Below are 21,002 nucleotides of genomic sequence, written 5' to 3' on the forward strand. Positions count from 1 at the left end.
TATACGATTCACTGGTGTGCTTCTAACTCAATTTTGAAGGAACGATAGACCTACTTATACATAATGGAAGTATCTTCTTCAGTCATAGATTAGTACTAGTCATATAGTAGATAGTCATAGAGTAGTATTAGTCATAGGTTAGTCGAAGATACTTCGCCGCCTTGAAATTGAATGAAGCCACAAACGGCTTATTAGTAAGTTCTTTTTTTTTAATTCTTGACAAATAACTGATACTGCGTAATTTACATAATAAATAAATAATTATTTCCAATATTTTAGGGACATTTTAGCACCGAGACGTGGCAAAACTTTTTTACGCAACTATTTCAATTCTCAAAACGGGGTACATTTTCTTGTTAGGAGTGAGTAATCTTTACCTACTAGTCTATGTCTTCAGTGATCAGTATTTATTGCATAATACAGGTGTTTACAAGATTTTTGGACTGTTTTACATTTCTCTGTAGTGGGCGAGCAATTTCTTAATTAAACGAAGACTATCTATTCTTCAGTGTCAATAAGAGCATTTTATCTGGTTAAATTTAAGATATAAGTAGCGAACGAGCACATAATCAAGCTGATAGTGGTTACCGGCATACATACACATTAGTAATTAGCTCCATATAGAACATGATTCTATACGTACCAGTAGTAGATACCCATTTACTTAAAAATAAATGATTATCTTGGTTATGTACTTTGCAAAAATGCTAAAGTCCGTTAGTTAGTTACACGAGGTCAACACATGGTTACCGTTCATAAATCCGATGAGGAAAACTTAAATAATAAGCATGTATTATTGTTGTTTAGTAATCCCAACGTGGAACAACCCGTGCGTATGAACATTTCCTGACACATTATTCATAAGTAGGTCTTCATCATTACTTAAATTAATTACTATGTCGTTGTATACCTACATGCAGTAATCGTAACAGCAGCTTATAAACTAAGTAAAATCTCAAGATTCTAAGAATGCAGTTCTACGTTTTGTTGAAAAGTTAAAACCTGACTTAAATTAAGTTACATATGAGGCGACCATCTTCCTTAGAAGCAGCAACGCATCTGCTATCAACTTCAGGTAGAACGGCAGTAATTAGCTCCACGTTTCTACGTATTAGAGTTGCGCAAAATGTATCACTAAAGTGAAAAGAGTGATATATATCTTTTGAACTCAGTGATATATATCACTCTTTTAGCTCAATAGCTCACTTTAGCTCAGTAGCTCTGTAAAGATACGCAACATTTTATATCAGTATATCAGAGAATCAGATCAAAATGTTTTGACAACATTTTTGATTCCTATAATTAATACAAAACTGGCAAGAAATTATATATGAATTATCACAGCCAACGCTATTTGTATATCCCGGTTTCCATGTTCTCAGCAATAAAATATTTTAATTTAGTGTTTAATACGTAACCGTAACTGTTATATATCTCAATCAACGCATTTGACTCGAATCAGGGTCACTACTCACTCTCAGTCAGTCGCTCATTTGACTCATCGCTCACTCGCGAGCTAGTATAACACTGTTGAGTTGAAGAAGATCTTATATCCGGAATCGTTTGAATCTATGAACTAAACCATGTGATGCGGATATAAAGATATAATTCAAATCCGTCGGAGTTGATGAGTGATTAGCTCTTTGGTGAAGATATATATCTTTTATATCACTCACTCGCGAGCTACACAATTCTACTACGTAGAAAGAGAAAAAGATAGACGCCCTAGAAATGTGGTGTTGGCGAAGAATGCTTGGAGTTTCATGGACCGAGTTTCGCACAAATGTCTCCATCCTCCAAGAACTCGGGATCAAACAGCGTCTATCTACACTAGTACAAACTCGTATACTCAAATTCTTTGGGCATATTACAAGACGAAATAATGACTCCATTGAACGGCTTGTCGTGCAGGGCGGAGTGGAAGGAACCAGATCTCGCGGACGATCACCCACGCGATGGACAGATCAAGTGAAATCAGCTGTAGGTGGCCCTGTACACGAGTGCTCTAGAATGGCCACCAGTAGAGTGAAATGGCGAAATGTCGTGAGGCGAGTGACATCAGCCCCCACACACAACACATGATGACCACGACCGCTCTGACAAGAGCGAAACGACTGAGAAGAAGAAATGGGTATCTAAGATTTAATATCTAAGTAATAAGTAACTATATTTAAATAATGTGATATTTGCAATTATTAATAATATTAAATCAAACATTTAATTATTGGGTCATTTAAATAATATATTTTGTATTATGTTATAATGGTAATTGTGTAAATTTTAAAATTTATTACGAGTTATTTATTTCTTCTAGTAAGTATTTTTTAATTCGCTGGTATATTTTAATAATAAACCAGGGACATAACCCTAACAATATAATTACAGGTTCACAGATTAAGAATTCATGTCAAATTCTTAGCCAACAAGATAAGTGAATCCTTAGTGAATATTTATGGTATTCGCGTAAGGGTCGGTTTAGATTTATGGTTCCGGCGTTGTTAGTACCTGTCGCGTGAGCACTTGCTCTCGACAGGGATGAAAAATTTATGGAGGACAGGGGTGCCGCTGACATCAGGTGCGAGAAACCATTCCAAGTACGATACTTTCAGAGATTGCTTTTTCTAGCGTCTTTTTTAAATTCTACGCAAATATTGTTTTCATTGTCAACATCTAAATTTAAAATTATGTTTAATTGTGGTAAATATGGTGAATTTTATGCTCACCAGGTTAGGCGAGGCAAAATGATTAGAGGACGGTTACCAGGAGGTTTTTGTGCGGTAAGAATCCCACATAAGCCCGTGTCGCTCCCATGGCACCGGGTACCTTTTGACGCTTTCCACCTCGTTAACAAAAAAAGTAGTGCCGTGACACAACAGTGTTGTTGTTCACAACTGACGTTAAGTCCTTTACTAAATATTATAAAAATCGTAAAACGAAATGGTAACAAAGTAATTCGTAGTAAATCCTTACCTGCAGAAACACGATGTCGATTTGTACTATAAACTTGGACAATTTTATATGTTACTTCCTGTATTCGTCTGTGCGTCTTTGTATTTTACGACTATCATATACGGGTTTCATAGCTATAAATCTTATATAAAACCTATACGTTCTATACTTATACGTCAGGTGTATCGAAAGGTTCTTTTTGGTAGGTAAATTGTGAGGTGACACGCGAAATACGAAATAGGCGCTGACCTATATTTAGGTACTCTGGCTGAGCGAACACGAGTAGATGGTACACCAGTAGACCACAGACCTAAATAGAGGATTTTTAAACAGATATTTTCATGTCATAAAAATACTTTGTTTCAAAAAGTGAACATGCAATGTAGGTCTACACATGTTTAAAAGGTGGTAGAGCTAGTATGGTTTGACTCCTCAGTCACTGGTACCACGGCTATATCTATTACTTACGTATAGCAGTTCTAACTTTTGATTGAAGGATGTGGAATAATGTGGATGCCTGCTGACTTACACCTGACGTGACCATATTACGCTCTTTAGTAAGCAGAAATTGTTAAATGTCGATATTTGGTCAGAATATGCATAGATTAATTTATTAATAACGGGCGTTACTCCTCAGAAGTAGCTACGAATCTGTTATCGGCTTCAGATTGACCTTGAGACTATTGGAGGCAGTAAACACTTTCCATTAGGTAGCTAATTTGCTACTCCAATTTTTTGAAAAAATCACTCACTAAATTATGTTAATGAAATCAATTATAGGTACATGCACCAGTTAATAGATGTTCAGTATAGACTATTCTTACAAATAAGTTTCTTGCAGTACCTATAGATAACCATATCCCGTAAACCATAGGCATAACTACATGTGCGTAATTGTGATCGCAATCGCAATAGATGAACGTAATGGTAGGGGTGCTACTTCCTATCTCTTAGAATAATCCCTTAGTCACCCCTGCGACATCCACAGAAAGTGAGGGTGTGGTGATGTTTGGGATCGACACTACACGAATTATTATGACTACGTTTTTTTTTGCCTTTTACAAAAATATATACCCGAAATTTATGATAAGTTATGAAATGAATGGTCTCACTTGTATTTTCAATTAATCTACCTATTTTACCGTCCAAAACTCATAAGTATAACTCTTTTGTAGTTAGATACCTATTAAATTTTCAAATGGCTCACGTTACATAAAACATTACAATGAAAAATGATGAATCGTGTGTGGCCGAGAGGCGACACAAATGTGGGCCAAAGGGAGTAGGGAGTAGGAAAAGGAGTGGCCGAGATTGTGAACAGGTAAACGAACCCACGAAGTAACACATACAATACAACATAACACGCTAGGGTCGGTGGTATTATATTTAACTAGCTGTGCCCTACGGTTTTAGCCGCTTTTTAAGTGTAAACGCTCGGGATATTTCATGGGTTTTTTTTGCGCGGAACCTTAATACTTTTTCTGAATTAAAAGTAGCCTAAGTTACTCCTAATAAAGTAAACTAACTGTGAAAAATTGGTTCACTCGTGTGGAAGATTAGTTATTATAAATTTGTTACATTTGTTCCGGACAAACAGACAGATCGACAGACAAAAAAATTAATGTTTTCCATCTTCAATGTTTTGTTTTAAGTACCGTATATTGTTTAATACATACTTTCAAAATGCATTTAAGTAAAAGTTATTTTGACTTTATAAACAGACACTTCAATTTTATTTATTTGTTTAGATCATTCAGGGAACGAAGGGCATACTTAGCGAATTGACCTTATTGAATTATTGTTAATACTTTTAAAACACATTACTGATAATTGCAGTATTTTCCATTGAACATCCGTTAATACGTCATTTAAAAAAGTGCTACCCACAAAAACATATAATTTTGATATTGGCTATTAAAGTCAGAAGTATCTAATTACTTCATTCGCGAATGACTTTATTATACAGTAGGTATATTAGTGGTAATTATGGCTTTAAAGACCTATTACACTTTAATCCATAAAACGTAGCACTGTGCTACAACCGTAGCATTTGTTATTTCAAATAAATACTCTAGAATTTCTCTATAATCATAATCATAGAAAAGTAAAATGTTACATTGTATAAAGAACGCAGTGAATTCTCGAACATACTGGAAATAATAAAATGTTCTATCTAATAGTTCTATCATTTGGCTCTCCTGAACTATACCTCCAAACTACATTATCATGAAATCGAGTATACAAAATTAGTGAGACTAACTATCTAGGAACTTATAACGTACACATGAAAAAATTAATATAAGTAAAGTCTAAGGGAAAAGCTAGTACATTGTAGTCGCTAAACTGAACACAATAGCTTTGCATTCGTATGTCATCAGATTCGTTTGATCTAGCGCAATCAAGCGTGAGGATTGAATGCACTTGATTAAAATTACTAGGTTCTACCCATGGACACGCTTGCTTTGAAACTTATTATTAAATTCATAAAATAAAAATCAATCTGGTATATTATACAACTAGTATTGAGCCAAAATAGGTAAATGGTATTTTAAATGTAAAACCCGGAACAAAACATTATATTGTTAATCATCAATCATGATCGATTGCAACATCAAAAACAATGAGAGATTTTCTGTGACTATCATTACACTTTTGTATGTTTAATTACTTAAATCAAATATTTTAGTACTAAAGTGTCTAAGAGTTATGAACAGACAACAGCATTATTGGTCTATAAGTATATTTTTTATAAATGAGCCCATGATGATTCACGTATGGATTGTGATAGAGCTTATTTCATTCGTTCTTTCAAGCTTCACTAACGGTTATTGTTTCTCATCAGTTTTACTTGTATCTGAGTGAGTTTATTTTATTAATACGTGAACAATAGATGCAATAGGTGGCCTTCGTAATATATTTACGTAATTTGTAGTCTGTAATTATTTATAAAATAGAATTCTGCAACGGTAAAGAGGCGAGCAGTGAGGTCGATGTAAGTATAGATATAAAAATAATGCATGACGATAGATATGACGATAGAAGATTTATTGAAAAGTACTTATTTGTACTCAATTACGCACACAGGAAATAACAAAAGGAATTAATTATTTAGCCAAGATATCTGGGGATATAAATTGCGGGCTTATAATATCCATACGCAGTACCTATAGCTATCATATGGAGTGATGTATGGAATCGCCAATATTTATAGCTTGTTTAGCATGGTACCCTAGTTCTTCGGGTGATAAATTGCGAACATAGAAAACATAAATTTTGGAGAAACATCACCATCTATGATAGTGCGAGTATCATGTATGTAAAGAAGGTGTATTACATATAGCCACACATGGCAAGTTTATTTTTTCAGAATTCTTTTTTTGTTAACAGATTGATGAATAGATAAATGAGTTTTCATTTCTTTTTGATATATTAACCAATCTAATAATCCCAAATGATAGAAGGTACTAGGTAGGTATAGTTTAATTTTTAATCTTGTCAACTATTGTCTACCAATCATAAAATAAATAAGACCATATTGAGGAAGCACTGTGCTTAGAAAGAACCATGCGGCATGGAATCGGTAGAAATGCAAATCTCGTCATACACGGAAATTAGTATCTAACTTCTACGAAATTGATCAGTTATGAGGACAGCAAAAAGCTTCATTTGGTGAAAACCTTAATTTCTTCACTACATAAACCACCAAATAAACCCTATTTAAAAATTTCATGTCTTGCATTTGCACTTTCACTGCGTGGAAGCTAAAAACATCTAATGGATAAAAAACCCAGAAAAACACTCTCTCTCCTTTAACAGATTTGTTTCGTATAATGATTTTTTAACGTATGGCGAAGTGAGTTTATTTAAATTACAATATCAAACTTAAAGGACTTTTTAGGTATTAATATTAATAAAGAGTGCAATTTAAAAGTTGCCAATTTTAACATGTCTCTTACTTATATACTTTAAACGATGAGCAACATTTAAGATTTTGGATCTTTGCGTATAATGACCTCATTTGTTATCATAACAGTAAAATTCAAATGTTTGCGTTTTTATAGTTATCTTATCTTATCTTACCTTCCTCTTTATTATCTGTTCTTTGTTCGTCCATGTCCAAGTTGTGTTCTTGTCAATAATGTGCCAAATCTGGCAGTCACTGTCATCGCCGTCATGTAAATGTCAGTAAAAAAGAAATCGCGACAAGAAATTGAAAAAAAGTCGTGTCATTTTATTGTTTGTAATAAATTTTGCACTTGAATATTAAATCATTCCGTCCACAGCACAGTGTATATTTGTACTCCGTATGAGAGGATTCGTTCGCGCGACACAACGGAGCGATGAGGTAAGGTCACAGCGATTCGCCAAGTTGTTGGGCGTGGGACGGACGCTCCGGTACTAGTGGCAATATAGTAGCAACACGCACCAAACAATGATGTTCCCTGTGATGTTGTAGATAATTACCGTTCATGAGCGTCGTGCGCTCGGAGTTGTGGTGTAAGAAGCGGCGCGACCATGACTCGTCCGGGACCACCGAGTGAGAATTTGCCCACCGTAAGTAATTGATTTTATCAATCAAGATTTATTTAACTACTTTTAAATGCTTTTGTTAAGTTCTTGAACTAAGTGTCTCTAAAGTTAACATTTAATATACTGCTAGGTTGTGATGCTAAATTAAAAATAGTGAACTTCATTCCTATATCTGATTATCTTCATGAATTGCATGAAGAAAATATATAATTATTGATAAATTAAAGTGATAATATAAATTTAAAGTGAGATTGAAGTGGTTGGTGTCATTTAGATTGAATTAAAATAGTTAGGAGTAAGAGCAAAATACTAATCATAAATCATTTTATATTATTCATAATATTTAGTACAACTTGCAGATTGTACAGAAATCTGGAGTAGGGTTTTAGCAATTACTGCTATCAGTCACTTACTTGCTGCATGGCTTCAAATACTGTTTCAGTTTGAGATACCAAATTAAATGTCCATTGATAATACCTCCAGTAAAGTTCAATAGGTTAATTATTATCAAAGATTGTTCATAAGTAAGTCAAATGCATTATTGTGTTGTGTGTCATATTATTTTTGCTTTCATTATGTGGCAGGGACTGAAGTGGCTCATGGCTTGTTTTCAGAACTGAAGTTTGTTTGCCCACTAAGCAGCTATGTCAATGTTCAGAGACTGTGACAGTGTATGTGGTTTCAAGTTGTTCCCCTTGTACTGTCTAATCCATAAACTTAATATGCCACTTGACAGCCAAATATTTTCAGATCATAGGTGGCAGAGACTTATCATCAGTAACACTGCATGCAAATTTGCTAGTTAACTTGGAGGTTAAATTTTCCCTGATCCTCCTTACCCTCACATTAAACCATCCTTGTTAGTTGATAATAGACAATACAACATTTAATGTGTCTGTTTTTTGCTTCAATGGAATGTAACATCATTATATATTCTGTGCCTTGTTTTGTCTATATTGTATAAACCTAAAAACATGTATTGAATTTTAAACAAACTCTAATGTGTCCACATTATCTTGGTAACTTTGTGCAAAAATATCTATTTTCTAGAATTACTTTGATTCCATGATAATTTAAAAAATTAAATGGATATCTAATTTTTTAAATTATCATTTTTATTTTTAACCATTTTACTAAGCTGATTGTAATGAAATCAAAATAATCAAATTATCATTTTTACAAATATGTCACAAATCTTGTAATTAAGGTGTTAAACCTAATAATAATACAGATTTTTATGAAGCCTTTATACCTGAGTTTTTCATGTTGCCCTAATCGAAATAACCAAAAGATGTGCTGTTACGACCCAGTAACAAGAATTAGTTCCAATTGATCCGGCAATGTAGGTCACAGTATCTGTGCTCCACATGCACCTGTTTGGTAATTTGCCACTTACTGTAATAGACCTGTGGACCCCTACCTTGTTTATTGCGAAGTAATTTAGGTTGCCATAATGACACACTTTATTTAATTTTGACCTTAATACTTTTAGTATAACATTCCTTTTGATTTAATTTGAATTATAAAAAATAATTTTATTTAGCTCATGTATGAATAATTTATAGGAAAAAGCAATATACAATATTGTGTAAAAAGTTTATAAATTAATAGTGTGCCCATCAATTACAATCATTTTACATTTATGACCTGTAATACAATAAAGTAATATTGTGTTGTTCATGTTCACTCTTCATCATCATCAACCCATTATTGTGCTGGACATGGGTCATCTCTCAGAATGAGAAGGATTAGGTCATAGTTTATCGCACCAACCAAATGCATATTGGTAGACTTAACATAATCATATCTTTGAGTTTTTTGTAATAATTCTATCAGATTTGCAGGTATCCTCACAATGTTTTCCGTTTAAGTAAGTGATAATTAATTTCAGTTTTCTCTTACTGTGACCTTAAACCTATCTAATCCTTAGTTCACTCCTACATTTATGTTCATTGTATGGTTTATTTTTGTTACAATAAAATTTAATTGTAATATTGCAGGTGAAGTTGGTTGTGGTGGGTGACGGTGGCGTGGGCAAGAGCGCCATCACCATCCAGTTCTTCCAGAAGCTGTTTGTCACGGACTATGACCCCACCATCGAGGACTCCTACATCCAGCATATTGAGGTTGATGGCCAGTGGTGCATACTTGATGGTGAGTTACTATTAATTGCTGTTCATGGAATGTAGGAATAGGAACTGTAATACTACCTTGTTTATAGTTGTAATGATAGCATAATTTAATGTTTTTAGTAATTTTATCTTAGTTTGATATATTTCATGCTAAACAGAGCATGTTAAGGCCTGACATAAGCCTTGTTGATATTGTTGAGAAGCAATAGACAAATAATTTTTCCAAGGTGTCCTAGCTTAGAGCTCAGGGATAGCAACACCAGTGTTGGATGGCACGTATCACATCTATGTGCGGCAGTAGGCACTTACCATAAGACTGCATGCTATTCTGTTGCTCTTATATTATAAAGTAGATGATTTATGGTGGTAATAAAATATGTATTTGTGTACATTTCAGTGCTGGACACAGCCGGGCAGGAGGAGTTCAGCGCGATGCGCGAGCAGTACATGCGCAAGGGGGATGGCTTCCTGCTGGTGTACTCGGTGACCGACAAGCAGAGCTACGAGAACATCCGCCACTTCCACACCCAGATTCTGCGCGTCAAGGATCGGTCAGTTGCCATCACATATGCCACATTGAATATATTCATCCATACAATAATTGTTAATTTGCTTAGGTTAGGTTGTTAGGTTAATGAGTTTGATAATGCAATAGAATCATCATGGTTTGACTGCTGTTGTACTTCGGTTATAGAGGTTGTAGAGTTTTAGGTCGCTGGTTAATCCGAAATATAATTTGGAACCCTTGTGCGCTAGAAACAATAATGTAGGTGAATAAATGTATAAATACCGTAGAGTGGTGCGGTGCTCCCTTCGGCGACCGATCGACCGTAATGCACACACACTCGCGACTCCCAAATAGGTCCCCAGGACCCCGTAATAAATATAAATTATATTATACGTCCCGTGACGAAATCCGAATACCGACTGTCCGTATAATGTGTGATATGACAGAAACGTCAACCTTTTAAATTTTGAATTTACTCCTTTTATTTATAATCAGTATTTCGACCAGTTCTAAATACTGAACAGAGGTATTAAGCAGCAACACTTCAATGCAAGTAGCATTGAAGTGTTGCTGCTTAATGATTGTTGTAGAATAATTACAATATATTACATCTTCAACTTTATTTAAAGTTAGTTATGTATTATGTATGTAGTTGCTTATTAATTCCTTAGAATAAAGTAGGTATTGTAAGAACAAAATAATTCCTTAGAGAATTTATTCATGGCTATATTGCTGTAGTATTTTTTTAATGTGGTTTATGGAATTAAATTCATAGGGCGATAGGTTAGTGGCATTTTTATTTTTCGCGATCCATATAACTTCGGTTCATGGTTGCCTGTCAGCTCCTCAAAATGCCATGACTCTTCATATAACTTTCCATGGTAACAGTAATTGCCATTTGAAAAATTGATTGCAAATGTACATGTAGGTACACTACTACATTTACTAAGTACACTATTTGTTATTACATATATAGTAGATTGTGGGAAGCATTGTGGTGAATTAAGCAGCAGCATAGCGAAGTAAGTGTATGGTGTCGTGTGTGTTGCACCGACACATACCCGATGCCGGTGGAGGTTAATTCAATATCAGCATAGTGAAGTAAGGTTGTGTGTGTTGCGTTGCAGCGACACGTACCCGATGCTGGTGGCGGCCAACAAGGTGGACCTGGTGCACGCGCGCGCGGTGGGCGAGGACGCGGGCCGCGAGCTGGCGCGCGCGCTGCAGGCGCCCTACATCGAGACCAGCGCCAAGGAGCCGCCGCTCAACGTGGACGCCGCCTTCCACGAGGTCACACTACACATTTTACAAATAATAATAATAATAAACGCTTTCTACACTCCCAGCCTCACACTAGGATTCCCTGTATCGTGGGTGCTATGGACACTCACAGAGACAAATACACAAACACCCACACCCAGAAACAGAAATCTAAATTCATCATTTAGAAATCTGTCTGGCCGGGGATCGAACCCGGAACGACCGCTTCGCCACGCGGGTTGTTATCAAATCAAATCATTTTTTAAAATTTTAAATAGGTTCTTTGCAGAGCACTTTTTGAATGCCAATACAACTACCACCACTTCACAAGGTGTTTCGTTATGAAGAAGAAGCGGCGAAAGAAACTCCATAACACACATCTTTTTTAAAAAATAAATGTTTCATACAGACAATAATATTATCTTAACTTTTAGCCATAGCCATTGATTACGATACAATAATTTTATTTAGCCTTAAGCTTATCAAGATAAAAAATATACTTTTTTCAACATAAAAGGTACCCTATGTCCTGAACCCCTGAATATGTGTACAAAATTTCATAATAATCAGTTATGTAGTTAAGGCGTGAAAGTGTAGATAACAAACAAACGAACAAATTTACATTCACATTTATAACATTAGTCAGCATAGGCAATCTATCATAAAAATTATGTGTGTTCAGCAGAATTTCATATTGCATAATGTATACAAAATGTAAGGATGAGTGCTATACAGAATTACAAAGTTTGCAATGAATTGTTAGAAAAGCCGTGTAGAGTTTTAGATTGATTATAATCTCTCTGAACCTTGCTATTGATTCTCTCTCAACATGCAACTTATATTAAATTATGATATTTGTTTCCTCACAACAGTTGGTCCGCATCATCCGCAACCACCCGCAGCAGGAGGAGAAGCAGCGCCGCCGCAGGAAGCTCTTCAGCAAGTGCGTGTTGCTGTAAACTCTCACCACCCTCCGCCACGGACACGAGGCATTCTAAAGCCCGCTCCACATTCTCGCGAGAATCTCGCGAGATCGCGAGAAAAGCAAGAGATACGAGAATGTGGAGCCGATACGAATCGGCAGGCTTAAGTCCTCGGGAGTAGCAGCTCAGTTATGACCAACTTTAATTCGGTATGGAATCTGCTATGAAGTTCAGCACAGCATAGACAAAGTAATTACACTTTTATATTGTGTTACGTAATGTTTCATTTCGATAATGCTGTCGCTATATTCGAGAAAAGTATATGGCTTACATGAACACATGAATCACATTTGTGGCCGCGTTCTAAGTATAATACCAGATGGTAGACGATTAGACTTATATATTTTTGAGCACTAAATGATAAATAAGTTTAGTTACTTTGTCTATAGTATGCATTATCTGTGGAATTGTAATGTCAAGAAAATGTATTGTTAAAATGGAAAGGCTATTCATCAAATCACCAAACATTTGTTTTTAGATGTGCCAAATTGTTGGTTATAAATTTTTGACCATTTCAACGAATGGAAACCCCATGACAAATATTTGTGATGATAAATAATATTAAATATGTGATCAAATGTTTGTCAAACATTTGTAAGCTTCTGGTCTAGGATCTCAGTGCTATATAATTATAAATTAAATGAGAGTATATATTTTGAATGGCGAAACTTCATTTATATTTTATACTCATATGTTTTTTTTTAATTTTCTAGTATTTAATAATAATAAGTATTTATGTTATAATACAACGGTAATTGATGAAAACAATGGACTAGAGTTATTAAAATTCAATCTATCCATTTTTTACTTACCAAAGATTGAAAATTGACAATGTTTCATTAAGAAATTGTGAAATCTTTTACTTTGAAGACAAAACCTTGGATAGATTATATGTATGTAATAAATATATATATGTATTAAATACTAATATTTGTATACTTTTTGTTCGATATTTTTTTTTCACAGGACGATAAATCGATCCTTTATTACGCACTTAGTTTTTAGACCACTGGCGACCAAAAGCCGTTGTATCCCCTTAAGTATATTGATGTAACGTTTAGGATAAGATGCACAATATATGTGGTGTTGATATGTATGTTAGCGATGGCCGCATTAGCTGGCGTTGACGTGTTTGACAGTACGCGATAAGTATCGCGATAACTCGCGTTCCATGTCGATAAATTTGTTCGAAACAAGTGATAAATAATTATTTTATTTTAAGTTACGATAGGCTAGTTGATTCATATCCAAATAATACACTACGATGTTTATTTCTTAAAGTACTCGCATTAAATCACCTTAATATATCGATATTAAGTCGTAAAGGTTTTTAAATACACTTTCAATTTTTATTTTATTACTATTACTCAAAAACAGTAATGACCGGGTTGCGATTTGCGATTGTTCCAAATTTTTAATGTACTATGTTGAACCGTTGTTTATGTATTGTGTGCCGTCGTGACGCACATAATCAATAGACTATCACGGCCTACAAAATTTTCATTGGTTCAAGAAAAACAAAATTTAAAATCACATCTGTACCCGTCTGAAGCCAAAAAAAATACAATGTATTATGTCATTAAAATTAGCGAAAAAATATGTAAAGGACGCAAGGACCTATCCGAAGTATCAAAAAGCCTATTGATACTAGCAAAATATCTCTTATCGCCGTGTGTAAAACCATTGCCCCCGCTGATGCGGCCTCGACAAGAGTAGCTTAGAACTAAGTGTTTATGTCATATTGAGACGGACCGTACATGCATTTACAATATATGTGTTGGCTGGAAGATTGTACGTTCAATTTATTGAACAGTATGTTAGCTTTTAATTGTATTTTGTCGAATATACGAATGTAAAGCATTTATTTTAGATATTATTCACATAAAATGTAATCTATTTTATTTAAGCGAGACTATTTTATCGATAGCTGTAAATGTATGGGAACCTATTGAAACTGTATTTTTGTGGTCGAATCACTTTACATTGTAAAATAGGTATAAAGTACAGTTACATCTGATGAATGGGGGATTTCGCATATTGCGTGAGGCAGTCGGAAGCCAACTTTTATAGAAAGCTCTCGAACAGTTCTAAGGGTGCGTACAAATTTGGGGAATGCACCACGCACGCGAATATTTACTGCGCCTACTTGGCACGCCTGTTTAACAACTCATATACGGTTTTTAGAATGCGCACATTAATCGGGAGCGTGCAATGCAATACCTACAAAATGGGCAGGGGGTGACGTTGCTATTGACGATGTCTTGACGATTTAGTTCGGTCCATTCCATAACAATAAAATGTATTCAGTCTGAAGAGCCTTAAGGAGGCACGGGCGCGCTCGGTCAGAAAGCTGTCGTACACGTGTGCGTTATGTAGCGCGTTCTGTTCACGCGTTACACCGAGTTTGTCCGCACCTTTTTTTGTTTAACATAATCTTTTTACACAAACATTACAGTTTAACATAAACAATTTTTGAACCCCTTCGCCTTGGCGAGATCTCGCTCGACCCCTCCACCCTCTTATTGCCTGGCGTAATCAATGGATGCTCCCTTTCGAATATCGTAGATTGTATCTGATTAATCAGCTATTATATAAAACGACTCAAACGGTTATATCCTATTTTGATCTTCCTTATAATCGATACGATCATTAAGCATGTGTTATAATATGAATGTATTACGAACATCATTTTATTATTCTATTTAATTGTATAACAAGACTTAATAGACTCCTCGTGCTTTGTCCATCCAACCACAATATTTGTAATCAGCGTTGATAAAGAACTTCAAATTTCTCTTAAATTTTACTTGCAATAAAAATATCAGTTTTGTTGTAAAATATCATGTATATGTTCAAAATTGCGTCCTAATTTGAATAAAACAAATCTTTGTCAGGCCTGCTACAAATTTATTTGCTATATAATAACTATGACATACCCGTACCTACTCGGTGGCTTAGTACGGAGTCTTGAGTCCCTATTGACATGCACACAAAATAATTTATTATTAAGTTTAAGGCGTAATATAAAACAGAGATATCCTGTGTGTCTCGTAGTTTCCTTCTCGGCTCACGTCGCTGATGACAAGCAAGGCTGATGCGTAACAAACTAGTATTATTGGAACCAAAGGTAATCTTAGCATATTTGATAATTCGGTGTATTCCAGCTGTTACAGAACTAGGAAAACATAACTATTAGCACTAGTAGTAGTCGCAACAGACTGTTTTAAATTTGCTCCTGTAATGATATTGTCTATTGTGTAAACTATTATTTATTATTATACATGTAACATATACAGAAAATTCGTACTGCAAAATAGATGTGTTGTTTTACATCATATACAAATTATGTTATTATTTGATTCTAGTTCTGTGGCACAAAATTATGGCTGAATTTAAAAATTGTTTAGTAATAATTATTAATTGAGTGTTCGTATAAGGGGTGTAAAGAAAAATCTTTATGAGTACAGCAATGAAATTCCATAATAATTTATATGCATTTTTGGTACTCGTTATTTACTTTCGTTGAATTATAATAATGTTTAGCATGTGCATAGCTTTAAATGTTATCAGATAGTTGTTAGAATTCCTTTATAATTTTATCGATTATCAAATACTCCGTCTTCCACTGCACCGAAGCACAAGTGTTTTTTTACACGCTGTTAAATCATTTATGAAAATAAGAAGCTTTATTGTTATTTATTATTAAATATAATTTTATTTCCTTTCATTTCTTGTTTTTATTTATGCCTTTTGTTCCTTTTTTCTTCACATTTTATTAAAATGATATATATTTTCGCATTTTATTTTGCATCTATACGTGAAATATTTACCTAGTGATATAATCGTGGAGATAAATAAAATATTGTAAGTATTTATAAAGCATCAGGCTGAATAATATTAAGGGATTACGCGACATCAGTTGGTCAAAGTATCTTGCGTTCGTCACAGGAATGGAAATAAGTATACTTGGGTATTTAATAATATTTAAACTTAACAAAAGGAATTGAACCCGTAGTTATTAAGCATCGCCATAGTTAAGAGTAGAGATATATGTACTCGCTTGTTTCTGTAATAAATGACTAAATTTAAATGTGAAATGGTGTTATATTATGCAAAGGTGTCGTAGCATTGTTGAATATACGTTTGTGAGAAAAGGTATTTTTATTGCACACCAAGTCCAACGTCAATTAATTAGGTATATAATTTTAAAGATTTATTCGTAGTCTCAAAGAATTATTTGGATAGTAAATTATAATGACAAGAGCGGATGTAAAATATACTACAGATTCCTACACGTGAACGCCTCCACCTCCTTAGGTGTTTTAATTTATTCCTTAGATCGACCTTAGTTTGGGCCGAACTCTACGCTCGATTCGGACTTGAGCGTGAGCGTCAAAACCATGTCAAAACATACAGACGTCGGGCCATATCGGGCATACAAATGCAATCGTGAAATGGATTTATTTCTATTTTGTTTTAAATAAAACATGATACATAACTTGATTTTAACCCTTAACTATCTTTTGTAATATAAGAAAAAAATTAAAACCCCAATAATTAACTGTTCCTATCTGCGGGTTTGTATGTAATCACAATCAACAAAAAAAAACTTAGCAATTTTTGTGGAATATACTCTTATAATATTTATTAAAAATTCGCGATATTCTAGCGCTAGTGCCCACGAGTCGGATGTTCGAGCAACCGAAGTCTCTTACGCTGAAAAGCGTCTACTCAACGCTAAACGCTCCAGATTCCGCGTGTATTTTTGCAAAAATAGCTGGAATGTTTTTTATTACTAACGATAAGGCACTAAAGCACGGGTTTCCCGATAGAAACTTCTCACCGCCATCTATGGACATCTGACACCATACTAGAGGCGTCACCAATACATTGGTGATTCGTGTTCTATTTTCAAAAGTATTCTAGAAGACTATTTAAAATATACACTATAATAGGCACGTTAAATCATAACACACCAATTTTACATCGTTTTAAACCAAAATCATAGATTAGTAAAGATTACTCACTCCTAACAAGAAAATGTACCCAGTTTTGAAAATTGAAATAGTTGCGTAAAAAGTTTTGCCACGTCTCCGTGCTAAAATGTCCCTAAAATATTTGAAATTATTATTATAAATTATTTAATTATCATGTAAATTACGCAGTATTAGTTATTTATTCGTAAATTTTCTCTAAAAATGATTTTATTTGTCAAGAATTCAAAAAAAGAACTTATTATAATAAGCCATTTACGGCTTCATTCAATTTCAAGGCGGCGAAGTATCTTTACTAATCTATGACCAAAATAAGTAAGGTGTTTGTGGAATATATGTGCAGTGATGGTGATACATAAGTGTGGTGATGATGGTGATAAGTTACAGATATCCTTTTATCGTTGGAGGTGTTCATCCTCATAAGACTTCCATGGTAAGTGAATCTTAATTTAAATTTGGGATATGTAGGTTCTTATATTTAACCACTATACTTACTGTACTAATTAATGGTAATCTCATGCAACAACGGGAGATATTCTCTAATGAAGTTGTACACATGCGGCATCAGGTTCTTATCGCAAATGAGCTCAGGCTTTAAGCTTCGTTATAATGCTACGAGTACTGGTACTCGTTAGGGACACGTAGCGCGAAGCCTCGCTGTTGGAATGGAAACTGCAACTATACTAATGAACTTTGTGTAAACAAGTTTATAAAACCTATTTTTGCGGTTGAAAATATGATCTTACTGTGTGCGGGTCATTAAGTTAATGTAAGGAAACTTATATTTACGGAGATAGTAAATTATTCAATCTTACCGCCTGCTTCCCTTTATTTTCATTATGAAAAATATATAAGTTAAATTATATAAAAGATTTTGTCATTACTTACTGATATTTTTTCAAACTACAAAATCTTTTACATTATTAATCCCTCCTGCCAAAATCAGTTCAAACATACCCTTGGATACTGATGGTGTGCTCTTATATGCATAGATATGAATTAAGAATGTAACTTAGATATTGTACAAAAACGTCCTCGTATATATAGAGATATACCTAGTATAATATCGTTGATATAATTACGTTCATTTTTCTTGTTTTTCTAACCAAAAAATCCCGGTGTAAAAACGCGCTATTTAATTTTGATTACAAAAGATTCAAACAACAGGTAGGTAAATTAGCCCGAAAACAATACAACGGGTATTTAAGCAGAAAATAAATGCGTACCGGTTTCCTTTCAAGTTAATTCCCGGCGTAATTTGTTATCCTTTGCCCCTCCCGTTATCTCCAGGTGGTTTTGCCAGATTTGACCTTTGTTTTGTAGATTTAGAATAATAACTTTATTAATATAGAGCGCTTCTATGCAAACACCGTGGTAGTTTGAACGAATCGGCTTTGAAGGTGGTAGAACCCTTTGTGGTTTGACTCGACGGTACCACTATTTCTGCCTCATAATAGCATCGTTACGCGCTGTTGTGTTCGGGTTTGTAGGGTGTGGTAAGAGAGACATACTTAACCGAGATGTTTCAGCTTACTCCTCTGGGGTAGCGGCGCATCTGTGGCCGACCTCAGGTAGGAATATCTAATCCTATCTGGACTTGATTACAGATGTCCATGGGCGGCATGCCACTAACCATCGGGAGGATTGCATGCTCGTCTGCTACTCCTATATTATAAAAAACAGCCTACAGCTGGTTACTATTAAAATAATGAAAATAGCTCACTCCACTTGAATTTGATTTATGATTGTTCGGGGTTTATACGGCGGATAATTTTAATGATTTAGTAATCGAGTAGATGGTCATAATTTTCGTAGCATTCGTCTACGTTGTAATTACTCATTTTCGTAATGATCCTGAGTAATATTTTTTGGTTCTAAAAAATCAAAACCCACTGGCTCGTATTCGAATTTAGTCCTCGTTAAGCCACAACGTTGTCACAGTATAAGGATCTACATTCTACACGTTGGGGTTTTCGCAGTCAAGATTCCAGTAAGATTTCCTTGTGATTTGGATGCCATACTGTGTTACAACCTTTAATAACAAGCTTCATCAAATCCATTCATTCGACACCTTTGTTTGCGACCATTTAAACGCTCTACGTAACACGCAGAGACTCAATTATTCCTATTTCACCCTTTTTGGGGCGCCAGTGTTATTCTAGTGTTGTACATTTCTCTCCTAATTATCCGTTATGACCTTAAAATTTTAGGATGGGTAGACTTTAAATTATGTTTTATACTATCATTATTTTGTGTGTATTTGTTTTTGTTAGAATTTCTGGTTTTATCATTCGAGAATTTTTGAAACATTTCATACGATTATATCAGGTTACGAGCTTTTGCCCGCGGCTTCACTCGCGTTACGAAGTAATATTTTCATCCCCTATTTTATCCCCTTGGGGGTAGAATTAATCAAAATCCTTTCTTAGCAGATGCCTACATCTACCTGCATGCCAAATTTCAGCCCGATCCATCCAGTGGTTTGGGCTGTGCGTTGATAGATCACTATGTCAGTCAGTCACCTTTGAGTTATATATATTTAGATTAGACCTACATCTATGTTATATCTATATAATCTCCTTTATCCTTCGGGTTGGTTCTTCACTGATCTCAGACCTTTCCAGTAACACAAACATTGTATATTACTGGAAAGCTACTGGGTGTACGAAACTGCATCATAAAATGTCGGAGATAACGCGCTGGTGTGTCAGCATCCCTTCTTAATTAGGAATCCCGGTAAGAAACCGGAACGTAACGTGACTAGTATGCACAGAGCCTTATCATGTGTTTATTTAGAGGTCCATGGACCCAATGGTAATAAATAACCTAAGGAACAATGCCATTGTTTCTAAGTCGGGTTTGTTTAATAAATTACCTTGAATGTGTTAATTTATTAAGTAAGACTTAAACAACAGGAAAATACTTAAAGAAGAGGAAAAATGCAAAATGTTTTGAGTTTTGAGTTACTTATTTAATACGAACCTAAGCTTTTTGTATTAAATACGAAACAAACGAAACTTTATGATCAGTATTTACTACATAAATTTCACATTTATAAAATTATGCACATTGACAAGATAGACATAATTACGTACATCACAATTATCTATCTGACCCATTATGCATCAGGCTTCCAGAGTAGCCTGCGTATAAATGTAATAGAACCCTTCGTGGTTCTATTCAGGTTACACCACATCCACCCTTATGCAAGCAATGTAGAAGCATCGAAGAATTTGGCATTTATATAAGGAGTAGCTTTATTACTATATTAGACATCAGTACCCTTACCATGAGTGTTCAAAACATCCCACAATTTTACGTTACGTTTACTCAATCCATTATTCTGTTCCGTTTGCTTAGTAGACTGCGTAAACGTAACAATAAGTAAGCGCTCAAGTTTTTTGTCTACCTCACATGTTCGCAAAAAAGAGAATCAAAACATGAAACGCCATTTTGTCAATTTAAACATTTAATGTTACGTTACTGGCACTATAGTTCTGATGCAATCCGCTAGGGGCGCTGATTGGAAATTGTATGGGCAAATACGTAAACAAATACCCAAACAGTCATATTTGTCAAAACGTAAAAACTCATGGTAAGGGTACAGATAAGACTTTAGTCCTATCTGAGATTGATTATTACATGT

General features: G+C 34.6%; 2 protein-coding genes across 2 annotated transcripts in view; one reads left to right on the forward strand and one right to left on the reverse strand.

Moving 5' to 3' along the window:
- LOC140757686 (uncharacterized) overlaps positions 1–7,173 on the reverse strand; it is a 26,892-nt gene extending 19,719 nt beyond the window's left edge. Inside the window, exon 1 of the mRNA XM_073093593.1 lies at positions 7,030–7,173. Coding sequence (XP_072949694.1) covers positions 7,030–7,063 — 34 coding nt within the window. The 5' untranslated portion in view covers positions 7,064–7,173. The remainder of the gene's footprint in view (positions 1–7,029) is intronic.
- Positions 7,152–15,271, forward strand: LOC140757687 (ras-related protein M-Ras). Its single transcript, XM_073093595.1, has 6 exons — positions 7,152–7,294; positions 7,406–7,503; positions 9,480–9,633; positions 10,009–10,162; positions 11,247–11,409; positions 12,252–15,271. The coding sequence occupies exons 2-6, from the start codon at positions 7,465–7,467 to the stop codon at positions 12,336–12,338; spliced, it is 597 nt and encodes a 198-aa protein (XP_072949696.1). The 5' UTR covers positions 7,152–7,294; positions 7,406–7,464; the 3' UTR covers positions 12,339–15,271.
- Positions 15,272–21,002: the final 5,731 nt, after the last annotated feature.

Source organism: Epargyreus clarus, unplaced genomic scaffold (genome assembly GCF_041222505.1).
Source record: "Epargyreus clarus isolate Ecla_fem2 unplaced genomic scaffold, WU_Ecla_fem_2.2 ptg000004l, whole genome shotgun sequence".
In the NCBI taxonomy this organism is placed as follows: domain Eukaryota; kingdom Metazoa; phylum Arthropoda; class Insecta; order Lepidoptera; family Hesperiidae; genus Epargyreus; species Epargyreus clarus.

Bases quoted from the DNA above. Each gene is read 5' to 3' on its own strand.
- LOC140757687 (XM_073093595.1), top strand. From the start codon at position 7,465: ATGACTCGTCCGGGACCACCGAGTGAGAATTTGCCCACC. The intron at 7,504-9,479 runs GTAAGTAATTGA...GTAATATTGCAG, and splicing joins CGAGTGAGAATTTGCCCACC to GTGAAGTTGGTTGTGGTGGG. The intron at 10,163-11,246 runs GTCAGTTGCCAT...GTTGCGTTGCAG, and splicing joins ATTCTGCGCGTCAAGGATCG to CGACACGTACCCGATGCTGG.